Genomic DNA, 21,118 nt, shown 5'->3' on the forward strand with positions numbered 1-21,118 from the left:
GTGCCTGGTAAACTGGCATATGGTGGGGAGTATGATGATGAGGAAGTGTGTGTGTGTGTGTGTGTGTGTGTGTGTGTGTGTGTGTGTGTGTGTGTGTGTGTGTGTGTGTGTGTGTGTGTGTGTGTAATAAAATAGCCTTAGAATATTGATGAGTAGACGTACGTCATTAGGAAAAGATAATTAAAAGATAATTGAAACATTAATCACTAATATTGCCAGCTGATTCCATACACATTACTTCTGGATTTCATTTATGTCATGTTGCATAAATACACCATGAAACATTTATGTTTATGTTTATTAGTTCATTTTTTAGCTTTGTTTACCCAGCATTTGTTATGTAAAACATTATGTATTGATGATGATGATAACATTTATTTGATGAATTCTTTGGCTATAGACAGTTGTTAGTACTGTGGACTACAGTTTTCAACTGTCAGTGAAACATGTTGAGGTCTTTTAAGTACAGCTCCAGAATACCTAAAGGGAGTACGTGGTAAACTGAGTTTATCTGTGAGTTTGCGCTCACTTCTCTGGTGCAGAAAGATCGATTTGGAGCCCCGGGGTTGACTTGGAGCCCGTGCGTGGTGCGGGTCTGAACACGAGTACACTTCACCATCGGTCTCCTGATGTCGGGGGAAACAGATGGTTCTGTCTGATTGCGCCCACCAGCCGCACACCATCTCTGTTCCACCTGCGACCGCAGGTGAGTCAGATCCAGATAATTATGTAAAAAGCCTTTGACACTCCTGTGATACAAGGAAGCATAGAGATCAAACTTGCGAGGCACTCCATAGTCCCACCTCATGACTGCTGCTGTAGCTCACAGGAGTAGAAATTACGTTCTTCATGATTCTACTGGACAGAGAGCCATTATGTTGGTCCAATGCTCAATATTTATGTTGGCTTGTAGAGGAACAGATCATGCTGGGCCCTGAGTGATTGGATCTCAGGTTGTTGCTAAGACTCCTGACCCATATGGTCCTTTGGCCAGTGATTCACAGCCCCTGGACCCTGAGAGGTGGACGTAGGAGAATGCTCAGCAGGAGAGAAGGGTAGAACAGCCAGAAGAGCTTTTAAATCTGCACACATCGAGAAGGCAGAACCTTCGTCACTGGAACACTAGTGCTGTGTTACCCATGAATCAGTAGCAATCTCTGAAGGTAAGGTTATTCATTGAGTGTTGCCTATTTGAGCGCAGGAACAGTAATAGTTATGGGTAATGACGTGTTCAAAAGTGAGTGTTTATCCGTCACCAGGGAAGAGTGTTTTTAAAGGTTAGTTCGGGAGTGACTTTAAAACAAATCACAGGGCTTTTTTTGTGACACAGTGCTTTCTTCAAGTTCCCTTCTTGGGTCCAGAACGGAAGATGACGCGAGGACGTGAGAATTCAGCATGATTTTATCATGTTGTACAGTACTTCTGCAGTTTAAATGCTAACGTCACATGGCAGCTGTATTTAGTTACTCCTAAAGAACACCATTTACTGCACCCGAGCCACCACCAGCAAGTGCCCTCTCTCTGCTGAGTGGATACGACCAGTAGGAGGACCACGGAGACAAAGCCCGTGACCCATGAGTGATGACACTCATTTCAAATCATTCGTGTACTAGGCTGGAGTTCCCCCTTTAAATGGTATATGACACTTACATACGACTTTGGGTAGTCATGGCTCCTGAACCATGGTTCCTAAAATAATGCAACCACACACCTGAGGTTTAGCATTGTTTTAATTGTGAGGGCAAATTGTGAAGTGTTATTGGTAAAATGGTTTTATGTAATTTCAGCATCTGAAAAGGCAAAATTTCCATACATTGACAGACCTAAAAACTTTACATTTCCAACTTAGTGGAGTTGTCACTTAGTAATGTTATTTTTGTCTTGTAGGGAGCTCAATCACCTTACAGCTTCACCATCGACGGGCAGCTCGGCCCGATGCTGGCAGACCCGGTGTGTTTGGCTGAAGCGCCGTCCCCACAAGCCTGTCTGGTGGTGGGAGCAGAAGCTGAGCGTGGCCGCCGTGTGCCTGTTGACTCCAGACACACACAGACAACCATGCTGCAGACGTCTTTCAAAAACCCTCACGTCTCACTGTGAAATCAGTCAATCTCTAATAAATTTAATCTAATAAATCTGTCTTCAGTTTGAAATTTAGTGTCGGGAACAGAGCAGACAGAAATCTCTGGCACTTCAGCAATACTGATCCACTTTATAAATACTGATGTTTTTGCGTCAACATGAAGCATCAACCTCAACTGTACCAACAGACTCCAGCTGTTAAACCACAATGTATTGTAGAGGTTGAAAATTGAAGTAGTTTCCAGAGAAACAGGATGTTTCAGACAGGACCTTCAGCGGTGCAAATAAACTACAGAGCTGATGGAGTATTGCTGTCCAAAATGCGCCGTTTCTCTGGATACTTTGTGTATTTCACTACAAGTTTGTATCTCTCCTCTATATAGTATAACTCATGCCCCCCCTTCCATTAAAAACACAAAATGCATTTCAAGAAACTTTATTACCCCCCCCCCCCTCCCCCCAACATTCTTACAATACATAAAAAAGTGATCATACTGAACATTTCCCAGTGTCAACACCGAACAATTACAATAAATACAAAAACATAAATAAAAAATAATGTTTAACCAAAAATAGTCTGAATAGATAATGGCTTCCACAATGACAAGATGAACACAGTTCTTATTTCTTTAACACTTTACAGTTGGGTTCACAGTATTCAGGACAAGATCATGTGGAGAGAAGCAAACGGAGTTAGAGGCACAAATGAAACGTTTTTAACGCTCTCAGACGAGAGGCATTATGGGAGGAGAACGCCATATCCCAGGTACAAGCTTATACCAGCTGTTTGTAGTGCTGCCCCCAGAAAGGTCCCATCACTGGGACGGCGGGACGAAGAGGTCCTCGGCGTGGCCCGTGTCCGATCCCCTCGGTTATTTGAGCGCGAGATTCAGAGGGCCATTATTGCACAACCCAGACTCATCTCTCAGAAAGGCACTTTAGTCCAGTCACTCCTCAGTCAGCTACAGTCGGGCCAGCCACACCCCAGCCAGCTCCACAACCAATACTGATCAATAAAAATATTATTAATAATAAATTAGAACAAGGACCACCCTTTGGAAACTCCAGCTCTCCAGGTCTGACGTCTATGGTTTACTGAATTTAAACAAAAACTGTATTTAAAAACTGGGGGAAACGAGGAAGGCTAGTGATTCAAAGCTTAAAAAGCCAAATCCCACATCACAGCTTTGAGATCAGTTTAGAGCGGTCGGATGGAGGGGGAGGGGGGCACGCTGAATGCCATGTGCCCCAGACACCCCTCATACCCACCCATGGCACCAGTCCAGCCAATAGGATCACCCTCCCCCCCACCCCACCCCCCATGCAGCATGAAGTGAAGGTGGTGGTCTGGGTGGAGGATCAGGACCGTAGTAGGGAACGAGTATCCAAACAACTACAGTGCACAGCAGTATGTAGAGACCACGGTCCAGGTCCTGGTTGCTGGGGCAACCTCCCGTGTCCCGAGCCTTCAGTGAAGTCCTGTGCATGGGTGTGCGTGCGGCGAGAGGGGACTTCGTCGGAAGGTCCGTGTCCGTTTGTTTACGCGCTAGCGTAGTGCTGCAGCAGCTGCACAACGTAGCGCAGACGATGGCGGAGCTCGGGGGAGCAGCCCTGCTCGGCCAGGACGTCGAGCGGATACGAGAACGACAGCCGTTCCCTACTGATGTACGTCAGGAGATAGGAGTCCGACAACTTCGTCAGGATGACCTTGGTGTGGTCAGTGTAGAAGTTCACCTGGGAAAGAGAAACCAAAAGAATGAAATCAGTGGAATGAAGCCAAAAGAATTAAACATCAAGCCCTTCATTAAAATGTAACATTTATGAAATATGAAAGGCATGATCTCCCAGAATCTGACGTTTCTGCGAACAGAAGCTTCACAGTGGGGGTGAGCAGCCTTACCTGTAGGTAGCCGTTGTTGAAAAGCATGACCAAGGCATGATCGGTCTTCATCCACTGCAGCAGGAGGGGACAAGCAGCCGGCGACGGCTGGCCATCACAACCCAGATCTCCACCCTGCAGAGATGAGAAAACCCAGCTCAGCTCCACACGAGTCCTTCCCCTCACTCCCCCTGGTGACAAACGTCATCCAACTCCAGACCCTCCAACAAGAACGTTCCCTCACCTCCATGAGGTTCTGCTCCATGTAGTTGGCCATTAGTTCCACAATGTGCTTCTGATTCTGCAGCTGTTCGGGTAGTGCATCAGCTTGGAAGGTGAAGTGCGTGTTGTTCGTCAAACAGTAATGAACAGTCCTGCAGAGAGGGAAGCAGAAAGCCCGTCAGAACCCAGTCTGGCCATACAGAACCTGGACATCATGACCCAAATTGCCCCTTTAAGAGGTCAAATCATGGATGGTCTGAAGGTCAGGGAAGCGTCACGAGACTAAAGGACCTACCTGCGCTTGTCGCATAGACTGAGGTGAGTTCCTTCATTAAAGAGGACACCGACGTAGTGATTGGAGAGCTGGTACCCGAAGCCATACTTGTTGGAGTAGTCCACCCATTTGGTCACCCAGACGAAAGGTTTGGGTTTCGTTAGACTTGGAGGGTTCCTCGATGCTGGAGAACACAACAATGGTTCAGGCGTCACTTTCCCCAAAACGTCTAAATGAACGCATTCAAGTTTGGGCCTCTGGAACCGTATGGGTCAGAACTTGCGAGAACAAACCTGCTGGCATGCTGGACAAGCAGCTGTTGAGGACCTTCATGGCGGCTTCAGCCACGGCAGCTGGGGTCACGGCGTCTTCACAGACTGCGCAGAGAAACACCCTTAATTAATGAACTAATTAAGGTGGATCGGGATGAAACAAGTTGCATCACCCTGCTACATTGTGATCATAATATAGGTCAGTTTTTTTTTTTTACTTTGTAATAACAGAAACCCAGAAGCTTCAGGGTTGCGTCTAAAAATAAGACACAGGAAGTGCACACATTCCTGGGCCATTTGTTGCTGCCAGACAGAAGCTAATGAAGTAGAAGTTCACCCTCACCATCGGTGCTGCTGGCACCAGCGCGCTTGAAGGAAGGAGACGCCGACTTCCTAGACTCCTCCTCGGCTGGTGTGTCTAGAGGCCCCGAGCTGGCCAGCTGACCCGCGGGTGATGTAGTCTATGGGAAAAGAGGCCAAATTACTCCCAAAGAATGTGCTTTGAAATAAATGGTTTATGCTAGCGCAAACAAGTTGGGGCCCCATCAGGAACATCCTGTTAACTCTGAACCTCGGTGTAATGTGCAGCGAGAACCCCTCATTTTCTCTACCAACTGGCTCAACAAGTTTATTCTTCCAATGTCGCTGGTATTCATTCAGTTCAAACAAACGTAGCTCAAACTAATCTCCGTTAAGAATGAAAGAACGTAAAAATATTCAGTGTGTGTGCTGTTTAGCCTTTAAACAAAAGCTTCACTGTACAGTTGGAGACAGTTTTGAACCGTGGCTTCAGTGCTGCTCTTAAACCCCAGCTTTCACACACCACCTCCCATTCACTGAAGCTTCAGTCGCACGCCACAACAAAAGCACACACTTCCTGAGCTGGGACTTTTATCTTTACTCCAGAAACACAAACCAATCAGCCAGTATGGAACCAATTAAGGTCAACACATTGGCTCCAGAGATATCTGAACTACAGTTTTTACATCTGAACTAAAACATTTTTATTATTAATTTCCCTTTTCTTTAGGATAACATGTTTATTTACTTCATTATTTAAAAAATGTTTTTAATTCATACCTCATTCACTTCCACCGTCTTGTAGCTAACCTGTCGACTAATTGAGGTCTTCATCATGCCCGATACCAGCTTGGAGATATCTTCCTTCTCCTTTGTGGGGTTCTTCTCCACTGCACCTGAAGACCACATCCGTTTTAGGACCACACAGCAACACCAAGAGGGTCACAGTCAAGGGCAGGGAGCAACGATGTACTGAAGCTTACCTTTATATTTCTTCTTGCCAAAGAGACTCTTTGCCATCTTGGTGAAGAACTTCTTGGCGGGGCTTGGTGGGTTGAGCTCGGGGACCATTACACAGGCGCTGGGGGGAAGTTTGTCTGGGGTGAAGCTCTGAGAGACCGAAACATGAGCACGTTAGGGCATGGTTCAAAGGTGGGTTGTGTGCAAATCCAATCCAAAGGAACTGAGATTAAGAGGACTACCCAAACCATTTTTAATTGTCAGATTAAGTATTTTTGCTACTAACCTTACTGAAATACTCATGGCCCAGAATCTGGTCTAGAGTAAGACGGTCACTGGGATTTTTCTGGAGGATTGCGGAGATCAACTTGTGCGCAGCCGGAGAGAGCGATGGTGGAAGAGTGTATTTCACTTCTTTAATACACTTGTACGTCTCCTTCAAGTCTAACGTTTCAAACGGGGGGTTTCCACACAGGAGCGTGTACCTAATCAATCCAGAGATAAGAGTTGTGGTCACGCCCGTGGAGTTTAACAGCATCCCACAGTCATTGACCCTGCCATTTTGTTTAATAACGCTTAAATGTTGAATAAAGTTGGAAACTCACATTACACAACCCAAAGACCATACGTCTGACTCTGTACCATGACCCTGGCGGTTCAGTACTTCTGGTGACAGGTAGTTTGGTGTTCCACAGATGGTTCTGAAAAATTAATTCACAGCTTTATTCTACTGTACTGACCAGAGTCTCACGATCACAAGGAGAGACAAAAATCATTACTTACTTTTTTCTCTGCTCAACAGTCTCCAGCTTTGCTGCCAGTCCAAAATCACCCAATCTCAATTCCATATTCTCATTCACAAAGATATTCCCTACAAGGACAAGGGTGCCATAGTTAGCCCTACATTGGCAGTCAAAACACACGTAAACATCAGACTGCAGGAGAACCAGAAATAATGCGCATATTTGCCACAACTTCACAAGGTCACAACGCGGCAGCGACACAGCTAGGGCAGAGCGGTACCTAGTTTGAGGTCTCTGTGGAGGATGCCTTTGTTGTGCAGGTACTTGAGGCCAGATATGACCTGCCTGAGGTAGTATCGCACTTCAGGGTCCGTCAGGGTGTGCCGCACTTTCCAAATGTGTGCCAGAGACTGCGACAAAAGGAGTTAACGATCAGTTCCGGCAGTCTCGTTAATCAACCGGTGGTTTCTGCTTGTGCTGGCAAAGACACAGACTCCACCACTGTGTGTGTGTGTGTGTGTGTGTGTGTGTGTGTGTGTGTACGCGCCTCACCTTTCTACTGCAGAGCTCCAAGAAGATATAGATGTTGTCCTGGTCTTCAAAATGATGGGAGAACTTTACTACATACTTGTGCTGGAGGGTCTTGTGAAGCTCGATTTCATTAGTTATCTACAAGACCCAAAATGAGCGATCATTAAAAACAAATCCTTTGTACAGTTTTTTTTTTTTTCACCAATGACCATTAATATGATAAGTCAGCAGGTGATTTCTGTACCTTGTCTCTCTGATGTGGCTTTGCCACTCTGCTTTGTGGTATAACCTTCACAGCATACATCTTGTTGTTTGCAAGATCAGTCATTTCATAGCAACGCGCAAAGCCACCCTGAAACACAAACAAGTGGTCAAAAAAACAAATCAGCACCTGGTAGAATAAACATGCCCGTGTGCGCAATACAGCTGGGCTGCGGCCGGGCGCGTTTCAACACATGGATGAGCATGACGTCGTCCCCTTCTCCACCACCATAACCCCACCTAAAAGCGTCGCCAATGACGCCGCACTTCCACAGCGCAAATCCTCAAACGGAGAACTCGCCGTCTTATTGGTATCCGAGATCAATGTGGAACAGCTGGGCCCACCAGAACAGCGTCGTGGCCATTCAGAAATATTTCATGACATCGGAAACGGCGCCTTACAAAACGTCCAACGTCCACTTAGGCGCAAAATGCGCTCCAAAAAAGACGCAAATTTATTAAATTCTTGTTTTACATTGATGCCATTTTGTATTAATGCTTAAAAAAATATATATATATATATATATATATATATATATATATATATATATATATATATATATATATATATATATGCGCAAAAGAAGCTGCAGGATCGAGAATAAGGACAAAATGAAACGGGTTTAAGAACACGCAGAACCCGCAAGAGCTGCCCCCGTTTCCATATGTTAAATTACAGAGGACCGACAAATGGACCGAATTTAATAATAAGCCAATAAGAACTTCAACAATAACCGGTTGTTTCCCGCAGTGAATGATAAACAAGTACCTTCCCCAGGAGCTTTCCTTTGGCGTACGACCTCCCGGTCTTTGGGTCCAGTACCACCTGCGCCAGTTCGGGTTTGACCTGCTCGGATTTACTCCGCTTCCGTTTGGGTAGAATCCCCTGGTCCGGGGACGGCTTGAATAAATCCGCGTTCATCATTTGACATGAACGTCGCTGCTCTGTGGTAAAACAGGAATCCATTCATGAACACCCTCCTCTGTCCGTAACAGATATCTCCGTTATTAGGTGAGTCGCGGAGAGCAGTCCGCCTCGGTTCGGTCCCGATCAAACGTGCCTGGCGCGACGAGCCTCCGGTATATAAAGCGGGTGGGAGGAGCTATGCTGAAACGGAAGACCGTGATTGGTCCGGAGAGCCTCCGTCAGAGGATGAAGGGAGACAGAATGAAATGTGGTTGAAATCCTGAATGAAATCCGCAGTGATCCAATCATGGCCTGATGTATTCAAATACCCCCCAACCTTCCCCGATGAATATCAATAGGCTGCCATTGACACTATTCGTGCAAAATGTTAGTTTGCTTTGTGAGTTGGCCAGAGCATTAACCCACTAGCCCGTCACATACCTTACGTTTTTTAAATAGACGTTTCCTCCAGAACAGGTTATTTTCCTTTAGAAATGTCAGATGATATGGTCACCGTACAGTTCATTTTGTTACACCTGTTTTTAGCAAGTACTTGGACACATTGAATTTTGTTAATATAGCGTCTGATCAAAAACAGTGATCAAACTAGAGAAGGTCAAAAGTGACCCCTGGTGGACAAACACACACACACACACACACACACACACACACACACACACACACACACACACACACACACACACACACACACACACACACACACACACACACACACACACACACACACAAAGCTCAGAGTATTTATTTGTGATTTTAGTGATGTTTTCATCCCAGCTAAGAGCGTTGGAGATCACATTTCCAGTGGGGACTGGCATTGAGGTCCATATTGTTGGAGGCATTCATGTTATGAGATGGTCTACTTTCCTGTTTGTATTTGCTTTCATCACTGCCTGATTAAACTTCTAAAGGATGTGTAGAGAGGTGAGTCTGCTGTTGTTAGCCGCCCTATTCAAGACAATGATTATTAACCACCAGGCTAAAGTGTAGAAAGAGTCAGGCCCACGCGCTTCTGAGGTTCTGATGGGGCAGGATGAAGTTCAGGTTTACGTTCTCACCCTCCTCCACAGATCCGAGTGGGATCAAGGTGACACGCAGAAACAGCCCTCAGGTATGTGAATCGGGCAGTCAGATGTTTCTGATGTTAGTTCTGATGTTCAGGTGTGTAGCCATGGAGACAGGCTATTTTCTTTCCTCTTTTGGGACAGGAACAGTAGTGGAAGTTTTGCAGCAGACTGGCACTCACACTTGGACACAGGTTGATTGGCCATGTTTGTGATAGCCGGTCAGTGTTTGAGGTGGTCAGGGATAATGGAAGGTGTTGAGTCTTTCAGAATGGTGGAGTGGGGGTAGGTGTTATGCTGCGGTAGTCGGGGCAGTAAAATGGGGTAGTACATTGCAGGTGTGAAGATGCAGTTTGAGGTGACGACTGCTGCGAGCAGGACTATTTGAAGTCCTTTGTGTTTCAAATCAGCTTTAAAATAATCTAATCTGGGAGAGACTTGTGGAGATGCAATTGATGGGATCTAGTTTTAGATCTTGTAAATCCACTGTACAGATTTTCAGATCTCTTGGCTCTTCACTAATCATTCTTAACTCAATATCCATATCTCACTCATTATGGACCCGTTCGGTCTGCATTCTCCAAAGTTCTGCTTAGTTTGGTATAAATGTGTGTACCAGCACAAATGACTTGTATGGGTAACATCCTCTGGGTAGAGCGATACTCGTTCTAGTTCCATTGGCCTTTCTGGACAGGTGAACGTTCCTTGTTAGCACAAGTTGTTCCACTGTTCTTGTAATTCAGTTCAGCAGATCTTTCTACAGAGCTGCAGGTTCCTGGCTCATCCCACACCACTGATTTGTGGATTGTTTCGTTCGCTGCTGAAGTGGTCCTGTAGCGCACCATGACTTTGCATTGGAATGCTGACATATCTACAGAAATCTGTGTGTGTGACAGTGGTCTACAGACACCATGTCTTTAGTGGTATTCGTCCAGATCATGCTGAGTTTCGCCGTGTGTGTGGGTAGCCAGCCCACGGCCTTGTACGGCTCGGGTTCTGCTCTAGCGCTGACCCACAGCTGTTCAGCACTAGTTACATGCCATCTGTTGTCGTATTTTAATGAGGAGCTCAAAGTCTCAGTTGGCATTCAGAAGATGAAATCCAGGTAAAACTAGAAACAAAACAAAGCTTTAACTTTGTCCTAACGCGACCTGATGTTTTCTCCAAGTGTGGATCAGTAGTCATTTTAAAATGTCAAAACAGCAGCAGATGCAGAAGGTAACATAAAGACCTATAGTGCCCCCTAGTGGACATTAATTCAGCAGCAATAATTATGATTAATCCAAATAATTTGAGATACAACTTCAAATATGCACATAATTTGAAGTAAACTGTACATAATTTCTGTATTTAAATACTACCCTCCTCTAGGTACATTATTGCTTATTGTGTTGCATCAGTGACCGCTGCTTTGAAAATATACATCTTAAACCAGCTCTGAAAGTCACACAGCTAGAATACCACGGGCAGTGAAGACAAGGACACAAGGGTTTTCTTTGGGCTCAGGTTTTTCCCCTTTGTTGGTGTGTACATTGTCTGGAAAACATCAATGTTTATTAAACACACATTTTAGCTCTGATGAACAGATATCAGATTTCCGCTGTTGGTGGAGTAAGATTAAGTTGCCAATAACAAATTAACAAATGCGAACAAGTAATTTCAAATAAAACCATATAAAAGAAATAATGGACAGAAATAGGAATCATGGGACACTTCATGAGGAATTGAGGTCAGGTGGAGCGGAGGGATCAGAGGCAAACAGGGCGGGGTCAGAGGCATATGGGGCGGGGACAGAGATAGATTGGGCGGGGTCAAAGACAGATGGGGCGGGGTCGGTCTCAGAAGTCCAGGTCATCTCCTTTAGATTTCTTGTCCTGCGACTCGGCCCAGGCTTTGTTGATGGTGCGCTTCATCTCGTCGTCTCCCTCGGAGTAGATCTTCTTCAGCATGCTCATCAGACCATCTCCTGGATCTGCATTCTCATCATAGCTGGGTTTGCTGGACACCACAAAGAGCAAATTAGGAAAGTATTCATGTATTTCAATCCTTCTGATCAGGATTTTAGTACGAATATCTTCTTCAGTGTGGGTAAACTCGCACGCAGCCATATGACACTTACCAGACAGACATCACAGCAACCACAGTTCTTTAACAACAGCATCTTTGCATTTTGGGAATATTTCATGATTAGGAAAGCAATAAATATTGCCTGCAATTATTTGGAATAAATTCACAAAGGCCAACTGTTGGATTGGTTTCTTGTGCACGCGTTACTTGGGATTTAGATTCAGGGAGTAAAGAAAACAACCCCCCCCCCCCCCCCCCCCCCCCCCCCCCCCCCATCAAGAGAAAACATCAGGTTAGTTAAGAATGACAGATATCACCTGCTATTTGTTTATGGGTTCTTTGCTCCAAGCTACAGTCACCTACCATTAAAAGATTCAATGAGCAATAAGTAATTTGTTTGTTGACTGTTCACAATATGGAATAGCCATTATAGTAAAACCTATTGGCCTGTATGCACCATAGACTCTGCACTGCATCACATGACCTCTTTATTGTGGCTGAGCTGCCTTGTGCATTCAGCACTATAAACCTGATTCTGCTTTTAATCCACACTTACAAGAAATACATAACAATTAACAAATAGTCACTTTCATAAATATTAACGGCAACTTATGGTGGAAACATTAATCTTACTCTTTTACCATTATCCTACTCATTAAAATGAGCATTAATTTGTGAATTTAATTTGCATAATAATTAAGCATAATGGTTAAGCATAAGGATGCTGATTAAAGAAAAATAAAAAAAACAACCAAAGACAAACAAACCTAAAGCTAATTTTCCAATCTGGTGTAGCCCAGTAGCTCCATAGTTTATACTAGTATATATATATTTAATAATGTGTTATCATTAATTCTATGGTTACAGTTTACATGAGGTCAGAAATGTGTGCTCTCGTGAAGGGATTTCAGTAGTCTCACACACTACATGTAAAGTCAGGACTCAAATATGTTTCAGTTCCACCACTAAGAACAAAAACATTTTCACAAAACACAAACAGCCTTACAAGGATATGCAAAATTGACCACAGTGTCCTAGAATCGTATGGTTCATAATTCTTAAAATGCAGATGACGTAAATTTTGGTTTGACTTTGTCTTCACTGTCTTAACCCTAACCCTAGATCTAAACTCTTCCAGTGTGGTGTCTTCTGAGGAAACGTGTGATCTAGTATGATCTAGTACTCACTCTTTCTCCTTGCTCTGCTTCTCTAGCTGGGTCAAACACTCCCATTTCTTGGCTGTCGTCTTCTTGCACATGACAAGTACCATGTCTGTTTTAACCTGTTAAAAAAGCAGACAAACACTGAATGACGACATGAAGACATGCACTTACCCTGTACCCTATATGCCGTACCCTGTACCCTACATGCCGTACCCTACACGCTGTACCCTGTAATGAAGAGATGAGAACACCAACCTTTCTACTGCTGTCCTCAATGACAATGGGGCTCAAGAGGTTGTTTATCATCATTTGATGGTTTTTTCCATCCAAATCTTTAACAAGCACACTAAATGACCTGCGAAAAGACGACATATGATCCAAAATGATTAATTATGATCTGAGGGGGTCAGATGCCCCTGCAGGAACGTACAGCTCCGTAAGAACCGTCATCACACGAATAAGGAAACAAAACAAGCGAGTGCATCATATTTGTTTGATGGTGCTGTGCTGCGTACCTCTCTGTAAATTTGACCTCTACATTTTCAGCTGGGATTTTATGCACTCCTTTCAGTGTGATGTAAATTTTTACAAACTTTTCTGACTGATCCCAACCTATAATTTAAAAGACACACACACACACACACAGATGAGAGAGAGAGAGGTTACTATGGGGTGCTTTAACTGAAAGTGTATCCCAGTGTGTCGGTTTCTTTGTGGAATAAGAGGCCATTCCTAACGTCATCCCTACCGTAGTTGTTTATTTTGACCGTGTATCCTTTGAGTGTCGACTCCGTTTTATCTCCCGACTCTTTCTTTTCCTGCTGTTCTCTTTGCAGGCGTTTCTGCGCCAGCTCCTTCTCCATCCTCCTCTGCTCCTGGGAGAGCAGGTCCTTCACCCGCTTCCTCTCGCACGTCTCCAGAAGACGCGCCACTTCCTCCAAGTCGCTCTCGAGACCTGTGATCTGAACAGCAAACCGCCAAGGATTCATAAAACCATCTCCAACTCCACACCAGATCCTTCAGACGGGGCCGTTGAACCTCGTTAAGCTGAAGGTGTTTCCGTGAAGCCCGCAACGCGGCCCTACCTGCTCGGTCACGTCCATGGCGGCGTCGCGTGTGTCTCCCAAACGGAAATTAACGTCCAATATCAATAGTGAAACTGTGCAGACTGAACTATGGCCAGAACACCCAGAGGCGCGTGTAGTCCCGCAGCTTTCTAGAAAGATGTCGCGATTCCGGTACGTTCTTTAACAAATTAAAAGTCCCGTCGACATAGAAACCCAATTTCAAAATAAAAGTATTGGACCCTTAAATGGACAAAATTGAGTATGTGTACACTATACAGCAGGGGTAATCATTAAATCTTTCCGCGGTCCATTTTTGGCAGATAGCTCTGACCTTAGGTCCGTGTCCGCGGTGGCGAACGAAAGTTTGTTGAGCGGGGGGGGGGGGGGGGGGGGGGGGGCGGGCGGCGAACGAATGGTTGTTGGGGGCGGGGGGGGGGGGGGGGGGGGGGGGGGGGCAACGTAACACTCAAATGGGTGGTGAACGTAACACTCGTCTCCGGTTTTAAAATATAGTCTCCCGTTAAAATTTTTTGGCATTTGGGTCCGTATCCAGTTAATCAGGAATGTAATTGGGTCCGGATCCGGACCGCCATTTGGTGATACCTGCATACAGTATACTTTGGATTAATTACTACAAGTGAAAAAATATAACTGATAGGCTATAGAAAACAAAGCCATTTTAATGTATATGAAATCGCTAATTTTGTTTATTTTGCTTAGTACGATATGATTTAATGCAGTTAAATAACCTTTTGGATTTGGTAGATCACTGAATTTTAGCTAAACTTCAGATTAGTGTTCAGTGTAAAGCTGCCACTGTCATGAATCCCCAAACTAGAACCAAAACCTAAACTAGACCGATTTATTGCTTTAACTGTGGGGATATTCAGAACTTCTTACTGATGGTGTCTATAAACACAAAAATTTTCAAATATTCTGAAAAAAAAGACAAAAAAAAAAAAAAACATTTTTATATGAGCACTGTATGCTCTGAAGCATGCCAAAAACACAATGTTTATATACATTTTATTATATTCAAAACAATAATCAGAGTTTCAGTGAAATTTCCATTGTGAATGAGACCACTTTCAGTTTGGTTCAGAAATAAAATGGTGCATCTTGAGTCTTGTAGATCATCTACTCCTGTGATCTTCTGTATAACGGAGCTGGACCCGTCGGACCCCGGGTTCCTCCACACTGCAAGCTGTGAACCCCAACGCCACCGACCCCACTGTCCCGAGTGACACGTTCACCACATAGCTCTCTGTATTCCAGACATCTGATTGGTGGTCTGCTAGGTGTCTGAAGACGATACGGCTGAGTCGCCACCTGCGTTTCACTCCTCGGGTCGCGACGTCATCACACACCGGTTGCGTATGCGCACGGGGCAGCTATCTCGGGGGAGGGCATGGATCTCCTTATCCGCCACCTCCTGCAGACACACAAGGCGTTTTATGGCGTTTGCACCAGTTTCAGGGCTATAGCTTAAACCCTAAAAGCTACGAATGTCATAATACCACAGCATCATGCTGTTTCAATGTTTTCATGCATGTGGAAAAAGTCGTCAAAACCACTGGGGGGGGGGGGGGGGGGGGGGGGGGAGTGTTCATGTATCTCCACATTCTCTAATATGCACCAGTTTGTTTCAATTACACCTGAATTGTTCACCCAAATGTGCTAGATAAGTCCAACAGGTTATCGGTCATATAACCACAGAGATAATTATATCCATGATAATTGCATAACATATCTAGATAACCATAACCACTATAGTGCAACTCTCTAATCAAATATTGTTAGTGAAGAGAATACATTTGACACACAGCTACTGCGAGAGGACGGGATGACATTACGGTGTCGGATATTGTACAACTTTGATTTGCATATTGCGCACATACAGGGTCTCTCGAAACTTAAAGACGCCACCATTGGCCTAAATAAGTTCATAAAAAGGCCCATGCAGTCACAAACGGCACCACCTAGAGAAGGAGGTGGGTAGTCATTACATGCCTGCAGGTCTTTGGGTAATATGGTGTTCTTTCTGATGGCGTTGATGCGCAGGCGTGCGTCTGCGTATTCGTAGGCCATCTGTCTCCTCTTCACGTCACGCAGCATCCTCCAGTCCACATAATAACCTCGCACGTGCTCCACGGCACCCAGCGAGCTCCTGCAGGCCTGATACACACATGGGAACACCACAGTATAATAATAATAAAAAAAGGAGACCCAAATGAACTTTCAGGACTGAACCCCAAACCACAACTGCAGGTCATGGAGTGACACTTTAGACCCGTGCAACCCGGGTGTAACTAGGAAACAGAAACAGGACCCGGAACAGCACACGGATCTATAATGAAGCAATTTAATTGTTTACTTTTTTGCCAGTCTTGTGCTGAATTCAACACCCCCTCCGTGAGACGCATCCCCTTCTCAGGAAAGCGTGCTTTACGGCTTTCTGGATGGAGTTCTGTCCCATACATACTGTGTTGTATGTGAATGTCCCCGTTTCAGTCTGTTATAAAAGTGTTGACGAGTCCTGAGAGCATCCTGTCATGTTTAATACTGAAAGTATTATAATACATTATTTTGTACCTGACATGCATATACATTTTATATTTAATTTTATGGCGTTGCATCTGTAAAACTGTCTGTGTATATATGGCTAAAATGATTTTGAAGTAGAATCAACAAAATGTAAACGAAAAACTGAACATTGATGCTTTTTTAATTGGCCGAGAAATGCGCCTCTTAATTCGGACTCATGGAGTCAACATAATTGGTCACTATACCCATTACACCTACATACATAAAGTGATGTTGAGCTAGGATTAACAGAGTTACCGAGAAGGGGACACATCTCACGTCGGGGGCGTTGAATTCGGCACAACGCCGGCTATGCAATTTTACATCCACCGAAGCGTTTCAATACTAATGCGACCTCAGCTACTCCGAGATCTCAGCAGAAACAACAGCTCCCCTAGACTAGCTAAGCTAACAAGCTGTGTAGGTCACACGTTAAATAGGCCGCATAATCTAGCTAACTTTGTTCTAGCCCACATTTCGTTTAAATATACAAAGCAGATATAAACATACTCAAGACAAGCTACACGACTTTACCAGTTTTGTGACCTGTAGGGATGTCTGAAGTAGGCCTAACCCGGACCTTAGCATCATGCAGACAGCCATGTTTGGATCCCTCCTCCAAACGTCTCTTACTTGGGCTTGAAGATCACTTGCGTCCTCTGCTGGTAAGGAGTGGAACTGATGGATGTGGTTTTACTGTAACCGCATAAGACTCAGGACACACCTGTCGACAGGACACTAAAGACACACTGTCAGTCATTGCAATAACATGGAATAAGACTTAAAACTCATTCAAGCAATTAAAAGTTCAAAATCTATATGCACCAACAAGAAGGTTTCACACAAACTAATGTATGTAATGCATATGGTCCAGAGCCACAAAATGGGCCACACTGTAACAGACAGGGCGGGGTTCCTGTGTTTTCACTTCTTAAACAAATTAAATTGATCTCCTGCAGAAGGCACCATCTGTCTGTAAAATCTAGATTACTGTGTATTTGAATGGTTAGTGGGTTTATTTTGGCCCATTTATTGGTCATAAACATAATAAATATTAATCTAAAATGTTGATACATTTGTTAATGTAGTATGCATCAACCTAATTAGAATTTATTTTCTACATTTTAAATTGCATTTGAAAGGAAATTAACTTGCGTTTTGCTGAAAAAAGGAACAAGGACTAGCACAGTACAGATTAGTACAGTACAGATTAGTACAGTACAGATTAGTGTACAGTCAGTGAGGGTTACTGTCTGGTTAAAATGTTTTACTGTAGCGTGTGTGTGTGTATGTGTGTGTATGTCTGTGTGCATGCATATGTTTATGTGTGTGCATGTGTGTGTGTGAGTGATACGCTTCACCTGTCCCTCATCTCATTATTGTTACACTTGTTGATTATCTCCATATTCAAGTGTGTGTCTTGTGTGCCAGTTGTTGTCTGACTTTGTCTATACGTTTGTCTGTTAGCGCTAAAGTGCTATTGCTAATAATAAAACTATAACAGGGGTGGCCAACCCATCAGAGACCAAGAGCCACTTTTTTTTTACTGTGTTACAGCAAACAGGCACATTATACACATGGGCACACTTGAAAACCACCCATCCCCTCCTGATAATTAGGCCTACATGATTTCCAAGTCATATTTAACCCTATTATATTTGGGGTCAAATAGACCCCATTTAAGGTTTAAAGTTTTTAAATAAATTATTGACACATTTTTTTGCTTCATATTTTACGACTTTCTTTAATTTAATATAGAAAACGATAAACAAAATCAACATGATATGTTTTTTTTTATCCTGTACACATGTACGCATTGGTGTTATTTGGGGTCAATTTATATAAGCTCTCTCTTTCTGCTCTCTTTCAACTAAAATGACTTCTTAAATGTAAAGATAAATGTATGGATGGCTATATATATCATTATACCATATAAACATCTGACATAAGATTCTAAAAAAACTGAGGCAGCAAAATTGGTCAACACCTTGTGCCATTCTAAAAACGTTTGCCCACTACTATATATTCTGTACATCATGAGATTATTTGGGAAAATAAAAATAAATGTGATTTTGAAATTATGTAATAATCAGGAGGGGCAAACTGGATTTAAAATCAGAACAATTATTCTGTAGTGTAGGCATATTTTAAAGATACTTTAAAGAATCATGGCAATATTATACATTAAATCAATAAAATAAAAGAAGTTCATTCTTTAATGGTACCAAATGGAACTGAAAAGAGTTATTTAGGGCAATTCTGTTTAACCATACACCCACACAAACAACAGTTTAAGAACCTGTTTTAAGAGTGAGGAGTGTTGATTTGTGTCAGCTGTGAAAGAGTACTAACCTCATCATCAGGTTCAGAGGGCCGTTAAGCTCATTAGGAGGGGGTGGGGCTACAAGCCTCCTTTAAGATATAAAATGGAATGATTAAACAAGACTGCTATTGTGAGCTTTTTAATTTATTTACTTTTTGGGGGAATAACAATGGCTTTGAATAAAGTGGGGCTTGGTGTGGTGCTGTTGCTGGGTGTGTTTGTGTTGTCTGATGCACAACTACAAGGAGTGTTCAAATCTCAACTTCCAGCTGGACTACAACCTCATCAGCAGCCACAAGCAATAAGGCAAGTTGTTGCTGGAGGGGTTTCTCAGGGGAGCCATGTTTCTAACCCCACAGGGCCTGCACAAGGCTCATTTAGCCAGCAGTCTTGGAATCCTGTGCAGGTACCTGTACAGCAGACTTCCAACGTTCAGTCCCAGCAAGTACTGCAGGGACCTATGAAGCAGGTGGCGTGGCATTTCCCCAATGAACCGCAGGTACCAGCAAGACAGCCACTAATGCAGTTTCAGATGAGCCCCCCTGTTCCTGCTGCCAGTGTAGCAGCAGAGTGTGGTGAGGCTGGCATACATGTGGAGGTCAAGAAGGACCTGTTTGGTACTGGTGAGCTGATAAATCCCTCCGAGGTCACCCTGGGAAACTGTGCCGTCAGTGGGGAGGACCGTGCTGCTCAAGTCCTCATCTTCCAGTCAGAACTGCAGGGCTGCAACAGTACTACCAGTGTGAGTGTCTATGAAGTGAATGCTTCAGTGCGGTGTTAAACCCGCATGCAATAACACCAGTTCTTAACAGATGACCCAGGATGAGCTGGTCTACATCTTCTACGTCCGCTATGTTCCCCACAATTTTGCTCATACTCCTATTGTGCGAACTGTTGGTGCTGTGGTTCGTATCGAGTGTCACTATCCAAGGTATTGGACCCTACCAGATGTGCTGTTTAGTATTATTTGGAAGGTTCTGTTCAATCTAATGACCATCAAATGCTTTGCAGGCTCCACAATGTAAGCAGCAATGCTCTGATGCCTGCCTGGATCCCATATGCTTCTACCCAAGTTGCTGAGGAACAGCTCGTCTTCTCCCTGAGGCTCATGACAGGTTTGTCCCATGGCTACACCAGACTTGCTGATCTGTGCCAGAACTTGATCTAATGAGGTTTCTTCTCCAGATGACTGGAAATCTGAAAGGCTCTCCAACCAGTACTTCCTGCATGATGTGATCAGTATTGAGGCATCTGTAATTCAGTTCTACCATGTGCCCCTTCGTGTGTATCTGGACACCTGTGTGGCCACGGTGGTTCCTGATGTGAATGCAGTTCCTAGTTATGCCTTCATAGATAACCATGGGTGAGTGGCATCATTCTGGGCTTTGTGATGGCTGTGGAGATCAAGTAGCTTTGGTCTAACTGCACAAATGATTGCAGGTGCCTGATTGATGCCAAGCTCACGGGTTCCCAGTCTCACTTCCTGCCCCAAACTGAAGCAGACCACCTGAGGTTTCAGCTAGAGGCATTCAAGTTTCAGCAGGACAACAGTGGTTTGGTATGTAACCATGTTTGGTAGGGGGGTGACTAGAATGACTGGCTGTCTGAACTAACCCTTGTCTCTCCAGCTCTACTTCACATGCTTTATGAAGGCAACTCCAGCTTCTTACCCTGCTGATGCTGAGCACAAAGCTTGTTCGTTCTCTAGCAACAGGTATGTGGCTGTGGTCCTGAAACCAGCAGGTTACTGGTGAGGCCTTGCTCGTAAGCTTGGGTATTCTGGCTTCACAGGTGGACTGAAGCATATGGTGTCAACCAGGTGTGTGGCTGCTGTGACACCACCTGTAGCTTGCGGAAGTGGCGAGACTTGTCTGAGGACAGAGGTACGTGTAGGCCATGCTCTAATACCTGATGCTTCTTGGAAAGGGTCTGGGTGTTGGACTAGAGGTGATGGGGGTTTGCATGCACACCCTAAACCCCTTCCCCTTTTTTGCAGGTACACAGCTGGAAGGGGAAGTAATCCTTGGTCCCATCATGGTTGAGGAGAGTGCTTGATGGGCATGATGTCTTGACTGAAATAAACTTTGTGCTGTGACTTCACAACCTGTCCTGTTTTGCTTTGCAATTGGGCTGAGCCTAGTCTAGGTCTTCAGCTGTGATGCAAATCAATGTATTAATTGCCAAATGTAGCTTTAAGGAGATCAAAGCCCAGCTCAAATTTGGGTTTATACATGGTGTTTTGAGTAAATGACCAACTGCCAAAGGTGAGGTGAGATTGCTGTACTCCTGCGTAGCATCTTTGATGCTCAAACCAGACACGAGGAACAAAGGAAGGTTGGTGGAAGCCACTGGAGAAAGGTGTCCTCATAATGGGCAGGTCTTGTCTTGGAGCTCTTTCTGGAATG

The 21,118-nt window shown here is 44.2% G+C and overlaps 4 protein-coding genes and 1 long non-coding RNA gene across 5 annotated transcripts; 2 read left to right on the forward strand and 3 right to left on the reverse strand.

Annotated features, from left to right (window-relative positions):
• The first annotated feature begins 212 nt into the window (after positions 1–212).
• LOC143475638 (uncharacterized) lies at positions 213–2,280 on the forward strand. Its single transcript, XR_013121074.1, has 4 exons — positions 213–706; positions 995–1,163; positions 1,331–1,635; positions 1,888–2,280. It is a non-coding gene; the product is annotated as an uncharacterized LOC143475638 (long non-coding RNA).
• Positions 2,281–2,537: 257 nt separating this feature from the next.
• Positions 2,538–8,576, reverse strand: plk3 (polo-like kinase 3 (Drosophila)). The gene is made up of 15 exons (XM_076972820.1): positions 8,291–8,576; positions 7,505–7,612; positions 7,282–7,398; positions 7,010–7,139; positions 6,770–6,857; positions 6,592–6,687; positions 6,273–6,471; positions 6,010–6,136; positions 5,807–5,922; positions 5,070–5,187; positions 4,748–4,831; positions 4,476–4,638; positions 4,203–4,332; positions 3,980–4,093; positions 2,538–3,813 (listed from the first exon to the last, which is right to left on the reverse strand). The coding sequence occupies exons 1-15, from the start codon at positions 8,486–8,488 to the stop codon at positions 3,619–3,621; spliced, it is 1,983 nt and encodes a 660-aa protein (XP_076828935.1). The 5' UTR covers positions 8,489–8,576; the 3' UTR covers positions 2,538–3,618.
• Positions 8,577–10,977: 2,401 nt separating this feature from the next.
• Positions 10,978–13,987, reverse strand: cacybp (calcyclin binding protein). The gene is made up of 6 exons (XM_076973274.1): positions 13,826–13,987; positions 13,489–13,702; positions 13,256–13,352; positions 12,996–13,095; positions 12,765–12,859; positions 10,978–11,508 (listed from the first exon to the last, which is right to left on the reverse strand). The coding sequence occupies exons 1-6, from the start codon at positions 13,841–13,843 to the stop codon at positions 11,349–11,351; spliced, it is 684 nt and encodes a 227-aa protein (XP_076829389.1). The 5' UTR covers positions 13,844–13,987; the 3' UTR covers positions 10,978–11,348.
• An 835-nt stretch (positions 13,988–14,822) lies between these two features.
• mrps14 (mitochondrial ribosomal protein S14) lies at positions 14,823–17,075 on the reverse strand. Its single transcript, XM_076972580.1, is given in 5 exon segments — positions 14,823–15,092; positions 15,094–15,152; positions 15,155–15,239; positions 15,818–15,982; positions 16,925–17,075. Coding segments are annotated over 5 exon segments (414 nt in total). The 5' UTR covers positions 16,994–17,075; the 3' UTR covers positions 14,823–15,056.
• Positions 17,076–18,851: 1,776 nt separating this feature from the next.
• On the forward strand, positions 18,852–20,812 carry LOC143475528 (zona pellucida sperm-binding protein 3-like). The gene is made up of 8 exons (XM_076973392.1): positions 18,852–19,455; positions 19,526–19,644; positions 19,725–19,828; positions 19,899–20,076; positions 20,154–20,271; positions 20,342–20,427; positions 20,505–20,596; positions 20,710–20,812. The coding sequence occupies exons 1-8, from the start codon at positions 18,883–18,885 to the stop codon at positions 20,766–20,768; spliced, it is 1,329 nt and encodes a 442-aa protein (XP_076829507.1). The 5' UTR covers positions 18,852–18,882; the 3' UTR covers positions 20,769–20,812.
• The last annotated feature ends 306 nt before the right edge of the window (positions 20,813–21,118 follow it).

Source organism: Brachyhypopomus gauderio, chromosome 14 (genome assembly GCF_052324685.1).
Source record: "Brachyhypopomus gauderio isolate BG-103 chromosome 14, BGAUD_0.2, whole genome shotgun sequence".
In the NCBI taxonomy this organism is placed as follows: Eukaryota; Metazoa; Chordata; class Actinopteri; order Gymnotiformes; family Hypopomidae; genus Brachyhypopomus; species Brachyhypopomus gauderio.

Coding starts and splice junctions, on each gene's coding strand:
- plk3 (XM_076972820.1), bottom strand. CDS start 8,488: ATGGATTCCTGTTTTACCACAGAGCAGCGACGTTCATGTCAAATGATG. Junction 5,188..5,806: donor AGACGGTGGAAGTGAATGAG/GTATGAATTAAA, acceptor CTTTTCCCATAG/ACTACATCACCCGCGGGTCA. Junction 3,814..3,979: donor TCAACAACGGCTACCTACAG/GTAAGGCTGCTC, acceptor TCTCTTTCCCAG/GTGAACTTCTACACTGACCA.
- cacybp (XM_076973274.1), bottom strand. Junction 13,353..13,488: donor GGTCAAAATAAACAACTACG/GTAGGGATGACG, acceptor TTTAAATTATAG/GTTGGGATCAGTCAGAAAAG. Junction 13,096..13,255: donor GAGGTCAAATTTACAGAGAG/GTACGCAGCACA, acceptor GTCTTTTCGCAG/GTCATTTAGTGTGCTTGTTA.
- LOC143475528 (XM_076973392.1), top strand. CDS start 18,883: ATGGCTTTGAATAAAGTGGGGCTTGGTGTGGTGCTGTTGCTGGGTGTG. Junction 19,829..19,898: donor CTCCCTGAGGCTCATGACAG/GTTTGTCCCATG, acceptor TTTCTTCTCCAG/ATGACTGGAAATCTGAAAGG. Junction 20,597..20,709: donor AGACTTGTCTGAGGACAGAG/GTACGTGTAGGC, acceptor CCTTTTTTGCAG/GTACACAGCTGGAAGGGGAA.